This window comes from Zootoca vivipara, chromosome 13 (assembly GCF_965207765.1).
Source record: "Zootoca vivipara chromosome 13, rZooViv2.hap1.1, whole genome shotgun sequence".
Taxonomy (NCBI): domain Eukaryota; kingdom Metazoa; phylum Chordata; class Lepidosauria; order Squamata; family Lacertidae; genus Zootoca; species Zootoca vivipara.
In genome coordinates this window covers 53,151,881-53,171,885 of record NC_142596.1, presented here as the reverse complement: position 1 = coordinate 53,171,885, position 20,005 = coordinate 53,151,881, and the positions used below count along the sequence as shown (strand labels likewise).

General features: G+C 51.2%; 1 protein-coding gene across 1 annotated transcript; it reads left to right on the top strand.

Moving 5' to 3' along the window:
• The first annotated feature begins 948 nt into the window (after positions 1–948).
• On the top strand, positions 949–19,593 carry C13H16orf96 (chromosome 13 C16orf96 homolog). Its single transcript, XM_035132195.3, has 16 exons — positions 949–1,554; positions 2,127–2,231; positions 3,158–3,226; positions 4,174–4,248; positions 6,109–6,247; positions 7,358–7,425; positions 7,554–7,664; positions 8,816–8,890; positions 9,593–9,757; positions 10,663–10,781; positions 12,422–12,484; positions 12,596–12,682; positions 13,656–13,815; positions 14,453–14,552; positions 14,937–15,023; positions 18,614–19,593. Exons 1-16 carry the CDS (start codon positions 1,138–1,140, stop codon positions 18,757–18,759), a joined length of 1,986 nt encoding a protein of 661 aa, XP_034988086.1. The 5' UTR covers positions 949–1,137; the 3' UTR covers positions 18,760–19,593.
• The last annotated feature ends 412 nt before the right edge of the window (positions 19,594–20,005 follow it).

Sequence of the window (20,005 nt, the reverse complement as noted above, 5' to 3'; positions counted from 1 at the left end):
TGATCTTCTTGCAGTCCATGGGACTCTCAAGAGTCTCCTCCAGCACCACAATTCAAAAGCATCAATTCTTCGGCGATCAGCCTTCTTTATGGTCCAGCTCTCACTTCCATACATCACTACTGTACTGGGAAAACCAGAGCTTTAACTATGTGGACCTTTATTGGCTACTTTGTATGCTACTCCAGCATACATAAATGGAAAGAAGCAGAAGTTCCAGCAAATGAAGAATTGATACAAAAACTTATGGAATATGCAGGAATGGTGAAACTTACTGGAAGAATAAGAAATCAAGATAACAAACTTTTTATAAAAGAATGGAAACTGTTTATTGAATATTTACATATAAATTGCAAACAGATAAACACACTGGCAGGATTATTGTAACAACCTTCAGGTTCATAAGAGTATATATTTAAAGTAGATAATTAAATGAGCAAATTAAATGAATTTGGATATGCAGAAGATGTTCAGAAATAAATTTAAGGAACCGCAGAAAGAGAGGGAAGGAAGTCAAGCTTTGAAATGTTAAAATGATTGTAAAATTAATGAAATGTATAAACCTGACAAGTATAATTTTTTAAAAAACACATGAAGGAATAGGTTTCCTGCCTCTGCCAGGAGTAGCAGCTGGGTTTGAACTTGTCAATGGCTCTAGTTTGATGGGCACCAGGGGAAGGAGTGTGACTTGACAGCCTTCGCCCAGCTCCCAGGGTGCCAAGGCACAACACCCCCCATATTCCAGCTGAGCGGCTCCAGCCCCCTCCCACCCTCATTTCCAAGAGCGCCTTCCCTTGGCACCAAATGCTGTTTGAGTATGTGGCTAATCTGGCTCCTGTCCAAGTACCTCCGTGATTCACAACAAGCTTGGCATGTTCCCTGCCTGCGCTGCCCATCTTCCAGATCTCCCCGTGTTCCGGCATCTCCTAGCAACCAGCAGAAACTTTCCGCACCGAGCAGAACTCTGAGCAGCAAGCCTGACGCTCTTTCCCCCAGCTAAATCCCATGCGCACATTGTCAGTGACTGATTAACTCAGAACCCACTGGGCTGTGTTGCTGTCCTGTCCCCAAGACAACTAGCTAACCTCGGAGTGGAAATCTCGATACCTGTTTCTCCGGAGGCCAGCTGCTGGAAGAATCATGACCCACAGCATCTCCTTTGCAGAGCTGATTAACCTGGCCATTGGGACACCAGAACTGGGCAATGTCAACTTCAACGCCCTCCATTTATTCCTGCACAGCCTCTTGGATCACCTCAACTTGAAAGACATGAAGAAGGAAATCACCGACGATGAGCTGGACTTCATCAAGCCCCCGAAAGACCTTGCCACAAGCGTGACCGAAGTGGACCAGCCAGCCAAGAAATCCAGCTCCATCTTCCACCAGCTGCACGACAGGGTTGTGGCACTCGAGAAGCAGCTGAATTTCCTGAACGAGACTCCCACCACCGCTGAGCTGCTGGCCCGCACCCAAGGAACTATCCAGCCAGCCCAGGACATGTGGCAAATTATGCAGCTGAAGAAGAAGATGGAAATGAATGAGGCCGGGATGACCAAGGTGAGTCTCCCCAAAAGAAGAGAGGCGCCTTCTTTCCTTCCTCTTTTTCCTGGGCAGCTGGCGCAGCACACCTGGATGTGGCCCCCTGCACCACTACCTGCAAAAGAGAAGGGACCATGATGTTTGCAATGGCCCACCATTCATGATCAGCTGGTGGTCTGCAAATGGCCCTGCCTCTTTAGGGCAGGGATGGGTGAGGCCTCCTGAAGTTGCTGGGGTCTGGTTCCCATCAGCGCCAGCCAGCATAGGGTACATGCCAGGGATGTTGTGGCCCAAGAACATCTGGAGGGTCCTAGGCTCCCCATCCCTGGGCCATATCTGACTTCTGAACTCAAAGGTCTGCATGCAGATGATGACCAAGAGCAGAAACGGGTGGCTTGTGCAGAACAGGAGAGGGCCTGAGCTTTGCAGAAAAGGTGTGTGTGTGTGTGTGTGTGTGTGTGTGTACTGAGCACACTTTCCATAGTTCCTATCAATGGCCAGCTCTGCCCAGCTCTCCTGGTGATGATCTATCTCCCCAGGTCTCTTTGTCTGGTTCCAGCCCTCACTAACTCCCTCTCTGTCCTGTTCAGGCCATGAATACCTTGCAGGATCTGCTGAACAACATCTGCACCCTGCAAACAACCACAGAAGGCTTCCAAGGAGAGCTGGGGCAGCTGAAGGAGAACTTCACCAAAGTGAGTATCCCCAGAAGATGGAGACAGCACCAGGAAGTGGCATCTTGCAGTGGGGCAGTGGACATTTTTATTTTAAAACGAGCCCCCCCCCCCCCCGAGAATGAAGCCTGCCTGGGCTAGGTCTCCAGAGGTGCCTCTCAGAGATCTACAGCCCAACTGTGGTTACTCCGCCGGCATGGGGAGGCACTCTGGACATGCTCAGAGCCCCTCTTTGTACTATTGTTTTTATTATGATTAGCAACAAGACCAGCTGTTCTGTTTCAATAACAAGGCACAGTGGGCCATTGGCACAGCTGCACCCGAGTCCCCTCTCCAGCCCTCCAGAGCAGGGGCAGCCCCCTAGTTTATGAGGTCACAATCAGGCCCAAAGATGGCTGGGGCGCAAGTCTTGCAAGGGCCACCAGACACGCCTAAGAGCATGTAGTTCTTGGCAGGGGAGGCTGCAAAGGTGGCCTGCTTTGTCACCTTCGTTGCATCTCCAACTATTCATCCACTGGAGGTCTTCCAAGCGGTGCAATGGTTGCTTTCATCTACCCTGAGAGCCTAATCCCCAGAGCCAGGTTGGGACAATTTTGCAAGGTGCTTTGAGGGCAAAATCACCCACCTCTGTGCAACTCTGTGTGCCGCCCAGATCACCAATACACTTTTTGGGAGCGAGTTGACAGAGTGGCAACAGTTCACCTGCAGATGCTGTTGGAGGAAACTCATTCCCTGGGCCCATTCCAGCCAAGGTCTGGTTTTGGGGCACAATCCGCTTCGGTCCTCCTGACCCACGATGCCCTTCTGGAGCGTTACGGTGGGAGAGTGTGGGTGTGGAATCCTCAATGCCATTGTTTTGCTCGTGGCTTTTGTGTAAGATGCTTAGAGACCAAAGTTGATAATACGACTTACTATTACATAATAATAACCATGTGATAAATAAACAGCTCAACGCTGACGAAATGAGGGAGCGGCTCACCCGATTAGATGAGCAGGCCAGAAAGATGGAGCATCTGGTGAGTGCAACCTCCCCGACTCCCACCCACCCTGCCCTACATCGCGAAAGCGGAAAGGATGCTTGTGCTCTGTACTGAGGATGGACAGGCAGCTTAAATGTTGCTTGTGTGTTTGGAGCCAAGAAGGACGAGAGCGATGCCTTCCTTCCAGCCTCCTGTGACCAGGTGGCTCTTCTCAAAGCTGGCTCTGAGCCTACCTAAGAGCCAGTGGCCCATCTAGTCCAGCATCCTGTTCTCACAGGGGCCAGCCAGATGCCTCTTCTGGGAAAGCCACCACCATAGCAGCCCTCTCCCCTCCTGCGGTTTCCAGGCAGACCCTCTTCCTTCCCCAGAGGCAGGCTTTGTCCCTGTTTTAGATGGGAGACCAGCCAGCCTTGCATGTGAGCCCAGGACACCCACGGCTCACTCTGAGCACAACAACACACTCCTCTCTCTTGACCCCTCTCTGCCTCTTGTTGCTGCTGCTGCCCTGCTTCTTCCTGGCCCAGCTCTCTCCAGGGGCATTGATGCAGGCGAGGGGAACGTCAGGCGCCCGCCCTGGTCAGCTCGGAGAGGAAGGGTGGGATATAAATTTAATAATAAGCACCTCGATAAATGCTTTACCAAATCAGAGCAGTCAAGGGGTGTCTTCCAGCAGCACAATGAAGGTGAGGAATCCCGGAGGTGGCTGTTGTCCCAGGTTTATTAATCAGGGAACCTTCCACGAAGCGGCTCAGCAAGGCAGGCAGTGTTGGGGGGAGACGGGTTTTGTCTCTTTACCAAGACAAGTGACTCAGTGTGGCTCATGGACAGAGGCTGGCGATACGGGAAGACCACTTAGCTAAGCTGAGCTCATCTGGGGAGGTGGGGAGTCCCCTGGTTTCTTTACAGCCTTTGTCGCTCCCAGGCTGGGCCATGAGCGATGGCCTTCCCCACCCAGGTGCTCACCTGCTCCTTTCCCAACGCAGGCGGTGTTGGGCTCTCTGGCAGACCCTTCGGAACTGGTGCGCTGGACCACCCTCTTCGAGAGGCTCACGGGAAAGGTGAGTGTGGGGACAGAGGAGGAGGGGCAGGAAGGCAGGTTCCCAGCCGCCACGCCCTGGCGGCCCTCGCATGAGATCCTGCAGCCCCGTGGGAAGGGGAGGGAGGAGAAACTCCGAGCAGAGGCGCCCCCTTCAATCCTTAGCCCACCTCCACTAGAAGGGAGTGGCAGAAGACCCCTCCCAGACAGTCCAAGGTAGCCACACACCCGGAATTTCCCAGACATATCCAGAATATTTATTTATTGTTTGTTATTATTTTATTTATATACCACCCTATACCCAGGAGGTCTCAGGGCGGTTCACAGAAAAGACCACAATATATAAAATCAAAATCAAATCAATAACCCAATAACACCCCACCCAAAAAAGAGCCACATTTTAAATATAGGCTGTCTCTAGGACAGGGATTCCCAAACTAAGGCCCGGGGGCCGGATGCGGCCCAATTGCCTTCTAAATCCGGCCCCCGGACGGTCCAGGAATCAGCATGTTTTTACATGAGCAGAATGTGTCCTTTTATTTAAAATGCATCTCTGGGTTATTTGTGGGGCATAGGAATTTCCCCCCCAAAAATATAGTCCGGCCCCCCACAAGGTCTGAGGGACAGTGGACCGGCCCCCTGCTGAAACCGTTTGCTGACCCCTGCTCTAGGACTATCGGGGCAGGGGGGGGGGAGAGAGAGAGAGAGAGCTCAACAACTTTTCTCTCTGGATTTTCACCGTTTGAAATATGGCAACCCTTTGCCACCTGAGCCTGTGTTTGCCACTGGAAGTCAAGAAACTCAGCTAGCTCATATAGCTGCCTCCAGGGGGCGGGGGGCCTTTCCTTCAGTCTCCCCCCCTGCTCAGTCCATGGAAGGCTGGCCAATCCTCTTCCCATTGCCAATGCCACCCATTATCACCCATCATGGAGGCAGCCAAGTCTCTGGTGTTCATGCAAAGGCCATGGTATCCCACAGAAGCCTGCTTCTCCTTGACCGCCACATCTCAGGTTTCCCGAGTAGCCCTTAAGCTAGAACTTTCTGACGGTGAGAGCCCTTTGACAGTGGAATGTCATGATATATACATTTATATATGATTTATTTATAATTTATTTATGTTATATTATGATTTATATATATTTGGGTTTAATCTTTTGTTTATTTAATCCTTGGTTTGTATTAATCTGTAATTATTATTTCTTTACTTTGCTATTTGATTAACCAATATTATTTATCATTTGAGTTTTGTTAGTATTGTTTTGTTTAATATTCTATTTTGTTTAGTGGTTTAGATTTTGTATGTGTATTTTAATCTCAATAAAGCTTATTTTTAATATTAAAAATAATAACAAAAAAGACAGTGGAATGGTCTCCCTCGGGAGACGGTGGGCTCTCCTTCCTGGGATGTTTTTAAGCAGAGGTTGGATGGCCATCTGCTATGGCTGCCTTAGCTGAGATTCCTGCATTGCAGGGGGTTGGACTAGAAGACCCTTGGGGGTCCCTTCCAACTCTAGGATTCTATGAGTTTGTCTCCCTGTCAAATGGCTCTCACTCAAGGCTCAAACAGTTGGACCAGGCACCCCCAAACTTCGGCCCTCCAGATGTTTTGGACTACAATTCCCATCTTCCCCGACCACTGGTCCTGCTAGCTAGGGATCATGGGAGTTGTAGGCCAAAACGTCTGGAGGGCCACAGTTTGGGGATGCCTGAGTTGGACCCTTGCTCCACCCAGCCCAGTTTTGTCTGCTCTGGCTGGCGGCAGTGGCTCTCCGGGTCTCTCCCAGTCTAGGGATTGATCTTGGGACGTTCTGCATGCAAGGCAGGCGTTCTCAGCCCACCCATCCCGGTTTCCCCTCCACGGTCTCTCCTGGTTATGTTGCAGAGCTTCCCCGAACCGGATGTCTTTGACAAGTCGTCCCGGGAACTGCTGGCTACCCTGGGACAGCTGCCCGAGAAGCACGAAGTGCTGCAGGGCCAAATCACTCAGCTGGAGGAGCAGATGAAGCAGGCCGGCCTTTGGGGTGAGTCTTCAGGTGACCCCACACCCACCCCAAGCATGGCAATGGGAATGAAGAGCCATACACTGGGGGGTGGGGTGGGGGGAGCAGCACCCCGTTGGGGCTGACACCTTCTGACCCAGAGGCCCTGCCCACACATCCGGGGCAGAATTGCAAGGCTGGTGGGCCAGTCTGGAGCCAAGCTCAGGGGCCAAGTGTGGAGATGCGCTCTCTGCATGCTCAGAGGCACCCTCTGTTACAGTTCCCTTGGCTCCCCCAGAGTCAGAGTAATGGCCCATCCAGCCCAGCCTCCTGCTCTCCCAGTGGCCAACCAGGTGCCCCAAAGGGAAACCAGTAAGCAGGACATGTGCAGTGTGGGAATGTTCAGGGAGGCAAGAGAGGATATATTGTTTATTAATACTGTATCCTTCCTAATTTGTGATAGCAAGTTCTATAATTTAGCAGAGATTTACATTCCCCTGTTAAACGCACAGCGGATAGCTGGTTGCAGGCTTGTTTAAGCCTCTCACTATTAGGTTCCCTTATATCCCTCTTAAAAGAATAAACACGCCACAATCTTGTGTAAAGTATATAAAAGAAGTTTACTCACATTCAGTTCACGGTTTGATCCCTGAAGGCAGACTTAGTTACAAAGTATATGCATGTGGATCTATCCCATGTGGGGATAATCCCAGTGTCCTCACTTTGCTGGAAGCCAACAGAGCATCTCTATTAATAAAAAAACTACTCCAATGACGGATGACGTCAAAAAGAGAGAGGGTGCTGCGTGCCTTTTCCTTTTGTTACTTGGACAGGTAAGGTCACGCCCACCTCTAGTCACATGCAAAGGAAGTATGTCTCAGTCAGGAGGAAACAGGAAGTTTTCGACTGGCTGGACCAAACTTTCACCTGCATGTCCACTCTAGGAAAACAAGGAATGTTGTACTTGACTGCTACTTATGTATCGCAGCCCACATAGAAGAGCAACTTTTCCTTCCTCCAGTTTCCAGACACTGGGATTCAGAAGTGTGGCTGGCTGCGGAGGGCACAGTGACTAGGATCCATCACTTGCTCCCTCCTCCAGAAATTTGGAGGATGAGGCAGCCCAGCTGTGAGCCTTCTCTCTGCTTGCAGGCCTTTCCTCACCCGAAATGGAGAATCTGCTGGAGCGAATAAATTGGATCCAAAGTCAGGCTGAGAAGGTGACTTTTGGAGCACGGGGCAGGAGGGGGAGGGGGCGCTCACACACCCCAGCTGTTGGCTGCCAGGTGGGTGTGCACCCAAGGGTGCCCCTGCTGAGTCTCCCAGCTGCTTTGCTTGCTTTCCCCAGGGGAAGGAATCCCTGCAGGGCACTATGGATCAGATGCAGAGACTGAAGGATCAGTGCGAGAAGCTGCAGACGGGGGTGGAGAGGCTGATGAAGAGCACGTCAGACATCCAGGTGAGCAGCATCACTCACCTGGAAACTCTGTAAGAAAATAAGAAGGGGGGTCCATCTAGCTAGCTAGTAGCTCTCAATAGCCGTCACTGCTGATGGCAAGGAAAATATAGGGTATAAAAGGAGAATTCCTGGGTGCCAGGATCCAAGTTTGGGGCAAGTATTCTTTGGTGAGAGAGCCCCAGCCGAGATTTAAAACCACAGCAAAGTGTGGAGATATAGGCTGTTTAAATAAGTCTCTTCCAAAGTTCCCCTCTTCGCCTAGCGTAGAGAAAGACCACACGTTGGGTGATTGAAAATGGTTTACTTACATACTCTCCAAAGGTCAGGTTCATGTGCTTTCCCATACATCAGTCAGAAAACACAGGCAGTACAACTTGGTTTAGTTACAGTGGTGAGAGTTCCTACATTATTTATATAGAAACAGAAGAATATTATTATTTGTAACCCGCCTATCTGACTGGGTTGCCCCAGCCACTGCAACTGGACTTTGAACACCCATCATCCCTCAGCCTGATGGAAGTTTAAGAGCCCAACAACATGTGGAGGGCAGCAGGTTCCCCATCCCTGGCCTGTTGCATCTCAAAACTTCCCCCACCCACCTCTGCCTTTCCAGATGTGGCTGGTGCATTATTGCCTTGCTGCCAGCCAATGCCTGTGTGAGGGGCAGGGAAGATCTCCCAGGGAAGAGCTGGGAGGGTCCACCCCTTCTAGATGAGGCAAGGGTCAATATTATCCCTAGAGAGAGAGCTTTGTATTCTCCTCCATCCTCTTCTCTTCTCTTCTCTTCTGAAAACATCTGAAGGCAGCCCTGTTTAGGGGAGTTTTTAATGTGTGACATTTTAATGTATTTTTATCTCTGTTGGAAGCCATCCAGAGTGTCTGGGGAAACCCAGCCGGATGGGCGGGGTACAAATAATATATTATTATTATTATTATTATTATTATTATTATTATCATTATTATTATCATCTTGTTGTTTTTCTCTTGCTTAGATTGGTTTGCTTTTTATTGTATTGTATAATGAAAAATATCACTTTAAAGCTTGTGCAAAACAAAAAACAAAAACCCAGTGCCTGGACACCCGCGTGTCTTCCGAATAATCTTGGGGCACAAATGCCGGTTTCAAGTGTGGTTTCTGTTCCTGTTCACAGACCATGCGCATCATGTTGGAGCAGCTGGATATCACAAAGGCGGACAAAGCCCTGATCCAGGAAGAGATGAACGTGGTAAGTGGCCCACGTGGAGCTGGGAGGGGGCTCTTGCCTCCCTTCCCACTCTGAGAGCTTAGCCCAGTGATGGCGAACCTATGACACGCGTGTCAGACGTGACACGCAGAGCCCTCACTGCTGACACGCTCCCCATCGGCCCATTCGCGCTGTGCCCCCCATTTGTTCTCCCACTCCTCCTCACGCTACAGCTTGTCTCTGCTGTTAAAACCCGGATCCCTTTTTGTTGTTGTTGTTGTTGCTGGTAGCCAGAGATTGGTTTTTTAACCCTTTCTGTGCTGTTTTTTCTGGCGCTTTGGCAGACGATGATTGGGTGTAACAGCGTTCATTTTTTAACCCGTTCTGTGCTGGGTTTTTTGGCGCTTTGGTAGACTTATGTTGGTGCTGCGTGTTAGTTCCAATGAAGGTATTATTAGTCATTTATTTCTGTTCTCTTTCCCCCCCAAAAAGCGCAGCAGATTTGGGGCATCCCCCCCCCAAAAAAGCAACTTTTGCACCCCCCCAAAAAACCTCCAAAACCAAAATTATGGGTTTTTTCTCGAAGTGACACACCACCCGAGTTATGCTCGGTTTTTTGGCGAATTTTGACACACCAAGCTCAAAAGGTTGCCCATCACTGGCTTAGCCTCTAGGGGGGTTGTCTTCCTTGGCCCCCCTGCTGCTGGAAGGCACTGGGGAGGGTCTTGCTGCTTCTCCCCGCAGAAAGCTGACAAGAGCCAGCTGGAGGCCATGGTGAACCAGGTGGAGCTGCAGTCGGCCACCGCCCAGCTGAGCGAAATGATGCAGGACCTGCTGCAAAAGATGTCCCTGCAGGACCAGGACTGGCAGAAGGCCCTGGAGAAGCTCTTCATCGACATGGACTGCAAGGTGACGGAGCCTGGCAGAGCCACCAAGCGCAGGCGGGCATCAGGGGCAGCCCGGCTGAAGCCTCGCTTACTGGGATCGTGCGGGTTCCGGGTTCCAGCAAGACCTTGCGAGAGCGGAGACCTCTGTGTGATTTTGCTCGGCTCTTGCAAGATCTCACCGGAACCCGGAAACCACCGCAGTTGTGGCCCAGCCCTGACAGACATCCTTAGCGGTGGGCAAAGTTCCCAGCCTGCAATCCCAGGGCTCAAAACCTCCTGGCATTCCTTGCCTGGTGTCATGGGCTGGTTGGACACAGAGGAATGGTGGGAGGGAGTAGCTGGGGAACCCCCAAGGGAAGAAGGCTCAGAGCTTGGGGAGTGGCAGTGGGACGATGATGAGGGGTCAGAGGGAGAAGACTGGGAGGAGGTGTCAGAAGAAGGAACAGGGCTATGTGAGCTGGGAGAGTCAGTGGCAGAGGGAAGTCCAGAATCAGAGGCAGAAGCTGAAACAGGAGAGGAGGGAGGCCAAGAGGCAGAGATGAGTCCAGCTGGTGAAGAGGCACAGGGGTGTCCTTCTGCTGCTGCAACTCCTGCTGGTCTCCCAGAACCAGGAGAGGCATGAAGAGGGAGGAGGAGAAGTTAGCTTCACAGAGGCATAGTCTCAGATTGCTTGGGGGAAACCCTGGAGAGGAGGAGACATAGTCAGATGTGTGGACTTTTTTTAATTAAAATGCGTATATCATCTCGACCTTTAGTCTCAGCCACTGATCTGTGGGGAGGGGCAAGACCTACTGTGGATGAGCTGTTGTGCTCATTTGGCCAGACAGTCCGCCAAGTCTGTGCGGATCCTGTCCTTGCTTATGAAGTGTTAACTCCAACGTGCACAGTGCGACTGACCAGTGGCTCACTCCTGCCACCTCCCCACAGCTGGACCGCATGGCCCTGGACCCTCTGAGCCGGCAGCTGGAGGAGGTGTGGCAGGTTGTCAAGAAGTACCTGAAAGAGGGCCCCCGCTTTGACGCAGACAGTGCCGCCGGCTTTAAGAAGTGAGTGGGGAGGGGAGAGACTTTATGGAACTGGCCGAACTGATGGGGAGACTACGTGACCAGGAAGAAGAGTCAGTGGAAGAAGATTGGAATAAATTTAAATTTTATTTTAAAAAATATTGCAATATTTGATAATTTGGAACATATTTGGAAGTTGTTATAGGCTATAGGTGTAGTGATAGTGATTAGTATTTAAGAATTTATATAATGTTATTAAAATTATGATAAAAAATTATTAAGTTAATATATAATGAAACTCAGATGGGGAGACTGAAGGAAGTCACCTCAAAATGTTAAGGAAATGAGATTTATAAGTGTGAAATTTTTGTATTTTTTGTTTTTGTTTGTTTGTTTTGTTTGTTTGTTTTGTTTTTTATTGTAGTGTTGTGTGATGTTTTATTACTGTATTGTTTGTTATTATTATAAAATGAATAAATTTATTCATAAAATGAATAAATTTTTAATTTAAAAAAGTGAGTGGGGGTGGTTTTTGGAGGGGAAGCTGGGGCTGAGCATCTCCTCTCCATCGTCATGAGAGGTCAGGCAAGGGCATCCCCTCTGCAGTGCCAGTGGCCACTAATTTTTGCAGCACTGCTGCAAATCTGCCTCAAGGTATTCAGCGCCAGCGCTAGGGCTTTTTGCGCCCTAGGCAAAATCACCTTCTGGCGCCACCCCCGGCACATGCGTCACGTGTCATGACGCACACACAACACCGCTGATGCCCCTGCGTCCCCTCCATAGGCGGGAGGGCACTGAGCTCTCATTTTGGCTCCCGCGCCTCCCGCCTATGGAGGGGACGCTGTGAGCTCTTCAGCGGCGGCGGCAGCGAGCGGGTGGCGGCGGCGGCAGCAACAGCGCCCATAGCTGAAGGCTTCAGCTACGGGCGCTGCCGCCGCCACTGCTCACTCGTTGCTCCTCCATAGGCGGGAGGAACGCGCGCGCCGTGGGAGGGCGACGGCGGCACGGGGGTTTTGTGCCCCCTCCATTTACGCGCTCTAGGCAAGTGCCTAGTTCGCCTAAATGGACGCACCGGCCCTGAAGGTATTTACACAGTAGTTCAGCCCGAGCACACAGCTCAATCTTCCTCACTCGATGGGTCAGTTGAGCCCACTGGAGGGCAGACTCTTCTCCAACAGGGTATACGCCACCTGCTCTGCCTTCTGTTGGCCTAACACCAAGCCTGAACTCTGCTCATCCTCCTAGTCCGAGGAGACCCATGAGCAGATTGTCCGGTTTGCCCCTCCTCCCCTGAGAGTGTGTCTGAAGCCTGCTGCCCTTCTGTCTACGCCTTTTGGTGTCCTGGGAATTTACGACCTGCATTCCAGGGCGGGAGGGGCTCGCTTCACTCTCCACCTGTGAAGAAAGCAAGCCTGTCACTTTCTGCCTGCCCCCCCCCCCTGGTCCTCGGAGCCCTCGCTGTTGCTCTGGGAAGGGACATTCCTGACACAGGGCTTGGCACAGATGCCCGAGTGGCAGAATGCAGGCTGGCAAGGAGGCTGGCTTGTCTTGCCAGCCCTGCAGGTGCTTGACCCCCACCCAACCTGCCACGTGAGACATCTTCAGGGTTATTCCATGGAAGATGGATGGTAAAAGGTGGTCCTTCTTCAGGTGGTCAAACTGGGTCTCTCTGTGCTTTTCAGGCAGCTCTTTGAGAGAGTGAAGTGCATCTCCTGCGACCGGCCGGTGACCATGATGACTGGGCCGTGAGTACAGAACCCCTTGGTATCTTGTGGGGTGGGAGGAGGGTGGCTGCTTTGGCGGGGAGGCAGCCCTGGGCCCCCCTGTCTCACCCCCCTCTCTTTCCTTCTTTGCAGACACATGGTGACCATGCGGAAGGGCAGCGCTCGCCAACGTCCGGCTAGTGCCAGCGGCTACGAACACCTGGCACGGCTACATAAGAAGTGAGGAGGGGGCACTGCAATGGGAGGGGCGGGAGTTGCGGTTGGGGGCCCCCTCCCCTGCTGATCACCCCACTCAGAGAGATGCTAAGGGGGGGGAGGGACAGGCAGCCTGGGCCCTTTCTGCATCTCAAATCAGGGGCAGGCAGAATCGGGGCTCAACCAAACTTAAGGGTAATCTTTCATGATATGGCTCCCTGCGCAAGGCCAAGATTTGGCTCCCCCAAATGGGTCTTCTCAATTAAGGATGTTCTCGATTTTGCACCCCCTCGGCTTGGCGCCCTGTGCAGGGGAACCACCCCCACCATTCCAAATATCGGGCTGCAGACATCCACTTCTCCCAGGCCATATGTCCAGTTTCCCCCAGACATATCCAGGACTCCAATGGCGAAATTACCATTTGGGGGGGATTTCTAAAAATTGGCGAAATGTCCTGGTTTCACCCCACCCCACCCCCTCCCCCCCAAAAGCTCTGTACAAGGGGGTTTGTATCTAGATACTTCTTGAAATACGGCAACCCTCGTCCGGGTAGTTTTCCGCTTCAGCTTCTAGACATGGGTCTGAGCAGTTTCCCCCTCGTCCCACTCCTCTCTCTTTAAACCAGAACAAACAGCAAACTTCGGAAAACCCAGCTGCCATGAGCTCAATCCGATTGAGCGCTAAAGAGCAGTTTTCCCTGGGGGGGGGGGGGAAGGCAGAGAGACAAGAGGAAGTTTGGAGAAGCCCTCAGCCTCTCCGGTTCAATGTATTTTGTCTTCCTGTCTCTGGAGGCCAGCCTCTCTCCAAGGTCCCTTTTGTCCCCAGAGCCAGGGCTTTTTTTCCCAGGGGGAACTCACAGGAACTCCATTCCGGCACCCCTCAGGTGGGTTCTGCCTCCTCTCTGGAGAGTGCCATTGTCCAGGGGACTGGCAGTCTCCAGCCCTGGTGGGCACCACACCTTGGTGTTGAGCCCCCTGGCCTGGTCTTCTTTCCTCAGGGACGGGGAGGCGATCGAGGCCAGTGCCACCCAGCCCCCGCACACCTGTTGGCAGTGCCAGGCCCATCACCAAGCATGCACCTTTAAACGCCTGACCAGAGCCCAGGACCTCACCACCATCTACCCCTACGGAGACCCAACAGCCATCACTTATGACAACGTGAGTGGCCACTGGGCCACCTTGAGCCACCTGCCGGGCGGGGGAGGATGCTGGGTGTGGGGTGGGAGATCTTCCTGAGGGACCACAGCAGCTAAGGGTGGACCCACTGGATCTGGGGCACCAAAGGCTCATCTAGTCCAGCCTTCTGCTCGTGGCCAGGCTGGGCTGGCCAAGAAGCCGGCAAGCCCAGCTGAAAAGCCAAAGCCCCCGGAACTGCCGGGAGGTAGACTGTCTCTGAACATGGAGGTTCAATTGCTGCTCCTTCTCTCCTCCTCTCTGAAGGCATTTGGTGGCAATGCTTTCTTCAAGAGATCTGAGCTGGTAGTTGGGCCTGGGTTGGGTTCGGTTTTTTTGTTATTCCCAATATTTATATGCCACCTAGCATGAGTAAAAAACAAACAAACCATAAAATGCAACTTGAAACTAAAAATCTAAACAAAAAGCAGTGGGAAGAAATATTTACAACTGCCATTTTCTTCACGTGGCGCCTAAAAAGGTCATTGTGTAGGCTGACCTCTCTGGAGGTGCCAACGCTGGGAAGGCCCTGCCTCCTTTTGTTTCATTTTCCCCACACTCCGTCCTGCCCTTACTGGGCCTTGGCGTGGCTCATCTCTCACAGCCTTTGTCCCCCTTTCAGGCAGAGGTGAACATCCTTGGCGTCAACGGCGTCCTCTACAAAGGCCGTGTGAGCTCCCAAGCACTCGAGCGCTCCCTCGCCCTCCAGAGGGAATTCACAGGTGCGGCACAGGGCTCTCCTTTGAGGGCAGTGGGCACGTCTATGGCAGTCCTCTTTGGGGTCCACTTTCCCTTCTGCCTGGGGCTTCACCCACACAAGGACCTGGCCTCTTGCTCTCTCGCTCTCTTGATGGGCTTTTGCCATGACTGGCTTGAAGCAGAATTAAAACAGGGGCTCCGAGCAGCGTATCTCAGCTCTCCCCCTGGTCTCCCAGGTCTAGTGTGCCACTCTACCCGCTACACCACATTGCCTCTCCTGCTGGAGCAAGAGGCAGATGAATGAGCAAGAATGTGGCCAATGGGGAAGGGGAGGAGGAGGAGGAGGAGCAGGTTCGGGGGCTTTCGGTGGTGGACTGACTGGGCTTCTCGCTTTCCTCCCCTGCCAGTCCTGAAGCCCCCCCGGCCCCCCTTGGGGAACAGAATGGAGAGAGCCCGCTCTGCCTATGCCGACTTCAGCACCTCCCCCTATGCAAGTGAGTCTCTAAGCACGCCTGGGCTGGGGGAAACACTGGCAACTGGGCACCAGGGAAGAGGGGCTGGAATGAGACTCGGGAGAGGGGGGCTGTGATCTGGGGGGGACGGTACCAGCCGGGAGCTGCAGAATGGGCCAAATAAGAGAATCCCTGCTCCACAGGGGTGCTATGAGCCTGGATCCAGCAAAGGCTGTATTGCAGTTGCTTAATCGTACGGCAAGAGAAAGCAAAAATGGCTGTTGCTTCTCTCTATCTCTTTTTAATATATTTTTTAATCATTTTTTTGAAAAATTGTATACATATAAACCAAAACATTTCAAACATTAAAATACAGAGTTGTTTCAAAATTGTATACATATAAACCAAAACATTTCAAACATTAAAATACAGAGTTCTTTCGAACCCTTAGACCTCCCTCCATGGGTTCCATCTTTAAGATTAAATTCACTGCATCTTTTACCCTTATCTATCTATTATATGATAGTCTACATCCCAATTCCAAAGAAGGGCAGTGCCAAAGAATGCTCCAACTACCGCACAATTGCGCTCATTTCACACGCTAGCAAGGTTATGCTTAAAATTCTACAAGGCAGGCTTAGGCAGTATGTGGACCGAGAACTCCCAGAAGTGCAAGCTGGATTTCGAAAGGGCAGAGGAACCAGAGACCAAATAGCAAACATGCACTGGATTATGGAGAAAGCTAGAGAGTTCCAGAAAAACGTCTACTTCTGCTTCATTGACTATGCAAAAGCCTTTGACTGTGTCGACCACAGCAAACTATGGCAAGTTCTTAAAGAAATGGGAGTGCCTGATCACCTCATCTGTCTCCTGAGAAATCTCTATGTGGGACAAGAAGCTACAGTTAGAACTGGATATGGAACAACTGAGTGGTTCAAAATTGGGAAAGGAGTACGACAAGGTTGTATATTACAGGTAGGTAGCCGTGTTGGTCTGGGTCGAAGTAAAATAAAAAAATTCCTTCAGTAGCACCTTAAAGACCAACTAAGTTTTTATTTTGGTATGAGCTTTCGTGTGCATGCACACTTCTTCAGATACAGTGAAATAGAAGTCCCCAGGCACTTATGTAGAGAAGGGGTGGGGATGGGGAGGGGAGGGGGGATCACTCAGAAGGGTGGTGGAAGTGGGTGATTGACTGACTGATAGCTGTTGATGACCGAAAACGACTGCAAATGGTTTTGCATGAAAAAGCAAGGGTTGAGATGGCTGAAGATTGCTTATCATGTATAATGAGATAAGAATCCGATATCTCTGTTCAAACCAGGTCCCTCCATGGTTTTGAGCTTGGTGATAAGTTGTAATTCAGCAACTTCTCTTTCCAGTCTATTTCTGAAATTCTTTTGTAGTAAGACAGCTACTTTGAGATCTTGTATAGAATGTCCTGGGAGATTGAAGTGTTCTCCTACTGGTTTTTCTGTCTTCTGGTTCCTGATGTCAGATTTATGTCCATTTATCCTTTGGCGTAGGGTTTGGCCTGTTTGTCCAATATAGAGAGCTGAAGGGCACTGTTGGCATTTGATGGCATACACAATGTTAGAAGATGAGCAATTAAATAGTCCTGAGATGGTATGTTGGATGTTGTTGGGGCCAGTAATGATGTTGTCCGGGTGTATGTGGCAGCAAAGTTGGCATCTGGGTTTATTGCAGGCTCTGGTACCAGTGTCCATGTTAAATCTGGTGGTTGTATTATTGTGGGTGAGGAGTTGTTTAAGATTGGGTGGCTGTCTGTAGGCAATGAAAGGTCTTCCTCCCAGATCTTGAGAAAGGGAGCTGTCATTGTCCAGGAGAGGCTGTAGATCTCTGATGATGCGATGTACTGTTTTAACTTGGGAGCTGTATGTGATGACTAGTGGTGTTCTGTTATTTTCTTTTTTGGGTCTGTCTTGCAGCAGGTTCTGTTGATCTGTTGTTTAACTTCATCAGGTGGATATTTTAGTTCTAAAAAGGTTTGCTGTAGATCTCTTAGGTGAGATTCTCTGTCTGTAGGTTGTATATTGTCTCCCTGCTTATTTAACTTATATGCAGAATTCATCATGCGAAAGGCTGGACTAGATGAATCCCAAGCCGGAATTAAGATTGCTGGAAGAAATATCAACAACCTCAGATATGCAGATGACACAACCTTGATGGCAGAAAGTGAGGAGGAATTAAAGAACCTTTTAATGAGGGTGAAAGAGGAGAGCGCAAAATATGGTCTGAAGCTCAACATCAAAAAAACCAAGATCATAGCCACTGGTCCCATCACCTCCTGGCAAATAGAAGGGGAAGAAATGGAGGCAGTGAGAGATTTCACCTTCTTGGGCTCCTTGATCACTGCAGATGGTGACAGCAGTCACGAAATTAAAAGACGCCTGCTTCTTGGGAGAAAAGCAATGACAAACCTAGACAGCATCTTAAAAAGCAGAGACATCACCTTGCCGACAAAGGTCCGTATAGTTAAAGCTATGGTTTTCCCAGTAGTGATGTATGGAAGTGAGAGCTGGACCATAAAGAAGGCTGATCGCCGAAGAATTGATGCTTTTGAATTGTGGTGCTGGAGGAGACTCTTGAGAGTCCCATGGACTGCAAGAAGATCAAACCTATCCATTCTTAAGGAAATCAGCCCTGAGTGATCACTGGAAGGACAGATCGTGAAGCTGAGGCTCCAATACTTTGGCCACCTCATGAGAAGAGAAGACTCCCTGGAAAAGACCCTGATGTTGGGAAAGATGGAGGGCACAAGGAGAAGGGGACGACAGGGGACGAGGTGGTTGGACAGTGTTCTCGAAGCTACGAACATGAGTTTGACCAAACTGCGGGAGGCAGTGGAAGACAGGAGTGCCTGGCATGCTCTGGTCCATGGAGCCACGAAGAGTCGGACACGACTAAACGACTAAACAACAACAACAACAACAACATCTATTATATAACCATAATTACCATTTTAAAAGTTCACATTACAAGTGACTTTACATCCCTGCCAAAGATTTTAACTGTTTACAGTGTTCTTTTAAATAAATTACAAATTTACTCCAGTCTTTAGAAAATACTTGATCTTCCTGGTTTCGGATCTTCCCCATCAGTTTCGCCATTTCTGCATACTCCATCAGTTTCTCTTTTGGCAATGGTATGTGGCTTTGGCTGTGGGGTGCGATGGAGCCGTGAGCAGACTCAAGCCCCTTCACCTTCGCAGCTGTCGCGATGGGGGGATTGGGTTAGAGAGAGTTCTCTGCACTCTGCTGGACCCTAGGAGTCCCCACTAATCCGTGGGGGGGGGGTTCGGGGGCGCCTAGGCAGTGCCCTATCAGCCCGAACCATTCCGTCTTTAGTCAGATGACACGGGGCGCACCGCCATTCTGCTCCACAGCAGACCGGAAGTCTCCGGCAAATGTATTTTTAAACATTTTCTTTAACTCATTATATATCATTTCCCAGAAAGCCTTTACCAATGTACATGTCCACCACATATGACAGAAAGTGCCCTTATTCTCTCTGCATTTCCAACACATTTAGAATTTGTTTCGTACATTTTAGCAATTTTCCTTGGTGTTGGATACCAACGATTCATCGTTTTCATCTAATTTCTCTCTCAGTGCCTCCACTCCGAAGGATAGCACCAGGACGCCAGCAGCAGATGCAGATGCAGCAAGAGATCACCTTCGAGACGGTGGATGGGACTGTGGCCTCCACCTTCAACCAGAGCAACTTCAAGAGCGGTGGAAGGTTGGCGGGCATGTGAGCTGCGCCAGTGGCTGGCCCTTTGGGAGGCTCTGCCAGCATCCGGCCCTCCCTTGTGTTAATTGCAGGTGCCCCCCTCCCCCAGCAGGTGGGGCTGCGACTCAGGAGTAGCTCCAGGGCTGCCCTGCTGGGCGTCCCCCCTTCCCTTTGGCTGCCCAACTGAGAGGGGCACCAGGCCACACTGACCTTGCCACCTCCTGCCACCAGCTGCTGCCTATAGAGGCCCAGTTGCCCCTGTGAGATTGGGGGGGGGGGCTTAGCAGCAGCAGTTGGTGAGCAGCATGGGGGCTGGCAGGAGAGGGGCAGAGTTTGCCCCCAGCCAGGAGCGGGAGGGGGTCCGGCCAGGTGCTCCGAAGCCTCTCCCCCCACCCAGAGTTGCCAGAATGCCCCTTTTGGAAGACCCTGTCCCCTGCCCTCTCACCCGGGGGGTGCAGTCAATGCAGCTCGTCCCTCTCCCCACATATCCACGCATGCCCACATACAAAGTGGAAGCTGGAGGTTGTTCGAATGAGTCTTATTTTAATGGGAAAGGAGAGCTTTAGATGCCAGAGAGAGAGAGAGAGATTACGGGGGCATTTCCTGGAGTTTGCAGGGAGGTGAGCTGTGCGTGCATTGACCCCCCCTCCCCACTTTATCTGTGGGCATGTGACTTATCCTCTCCAGCTCTTGCTGCCTGCCCCCCCCAGTTCTTCCCAGGGAGGGCCACAAACCCCCAAATGCCCCCCATGAGACCCCCCTGGAGCTACTCCTGATTCTGTCCTTGGGTGGATGTGACTTAAGAGTTTGTTGAGCGAGGAAGAAGCAGAACCCATAAAGTTTTTATCTGTTTTCTTCATTTGCTGCCAGCCGTTCTTCCTGTCGCATTTGGCAAGGCTCACAGAAGTTGGGGTGGGGGGGTCGGAACCACTGGGCGGCCTTTGCGGGTATATTGGGGTGGGTGGGAAGGCTGGGACAGGGACACCCTTTGAAGGCCCCCCTTAGCCGCGAGTCAGCCCCAAGCACACAGCAGATACACGCAGGTCCCCCTCCTATCCTTTGCTGTGGGGTCTCTGAACCCGGCCCCTTTTCCTTTTGGACATGATGCGCAGAGCAGTGAAGCCTCCATCCACATCACGGAAGGTGCATGACAGCCTCCCCGTCCCCATGTGAGTAAGGAGGTGTGCAGCTGGCCGCATCCTGGCCTCGGAGGAACTCTTGAGTGGAGGTTGCCTGGAACGAAGTTCCAGGACCACAGCTGGCCCGTCCAC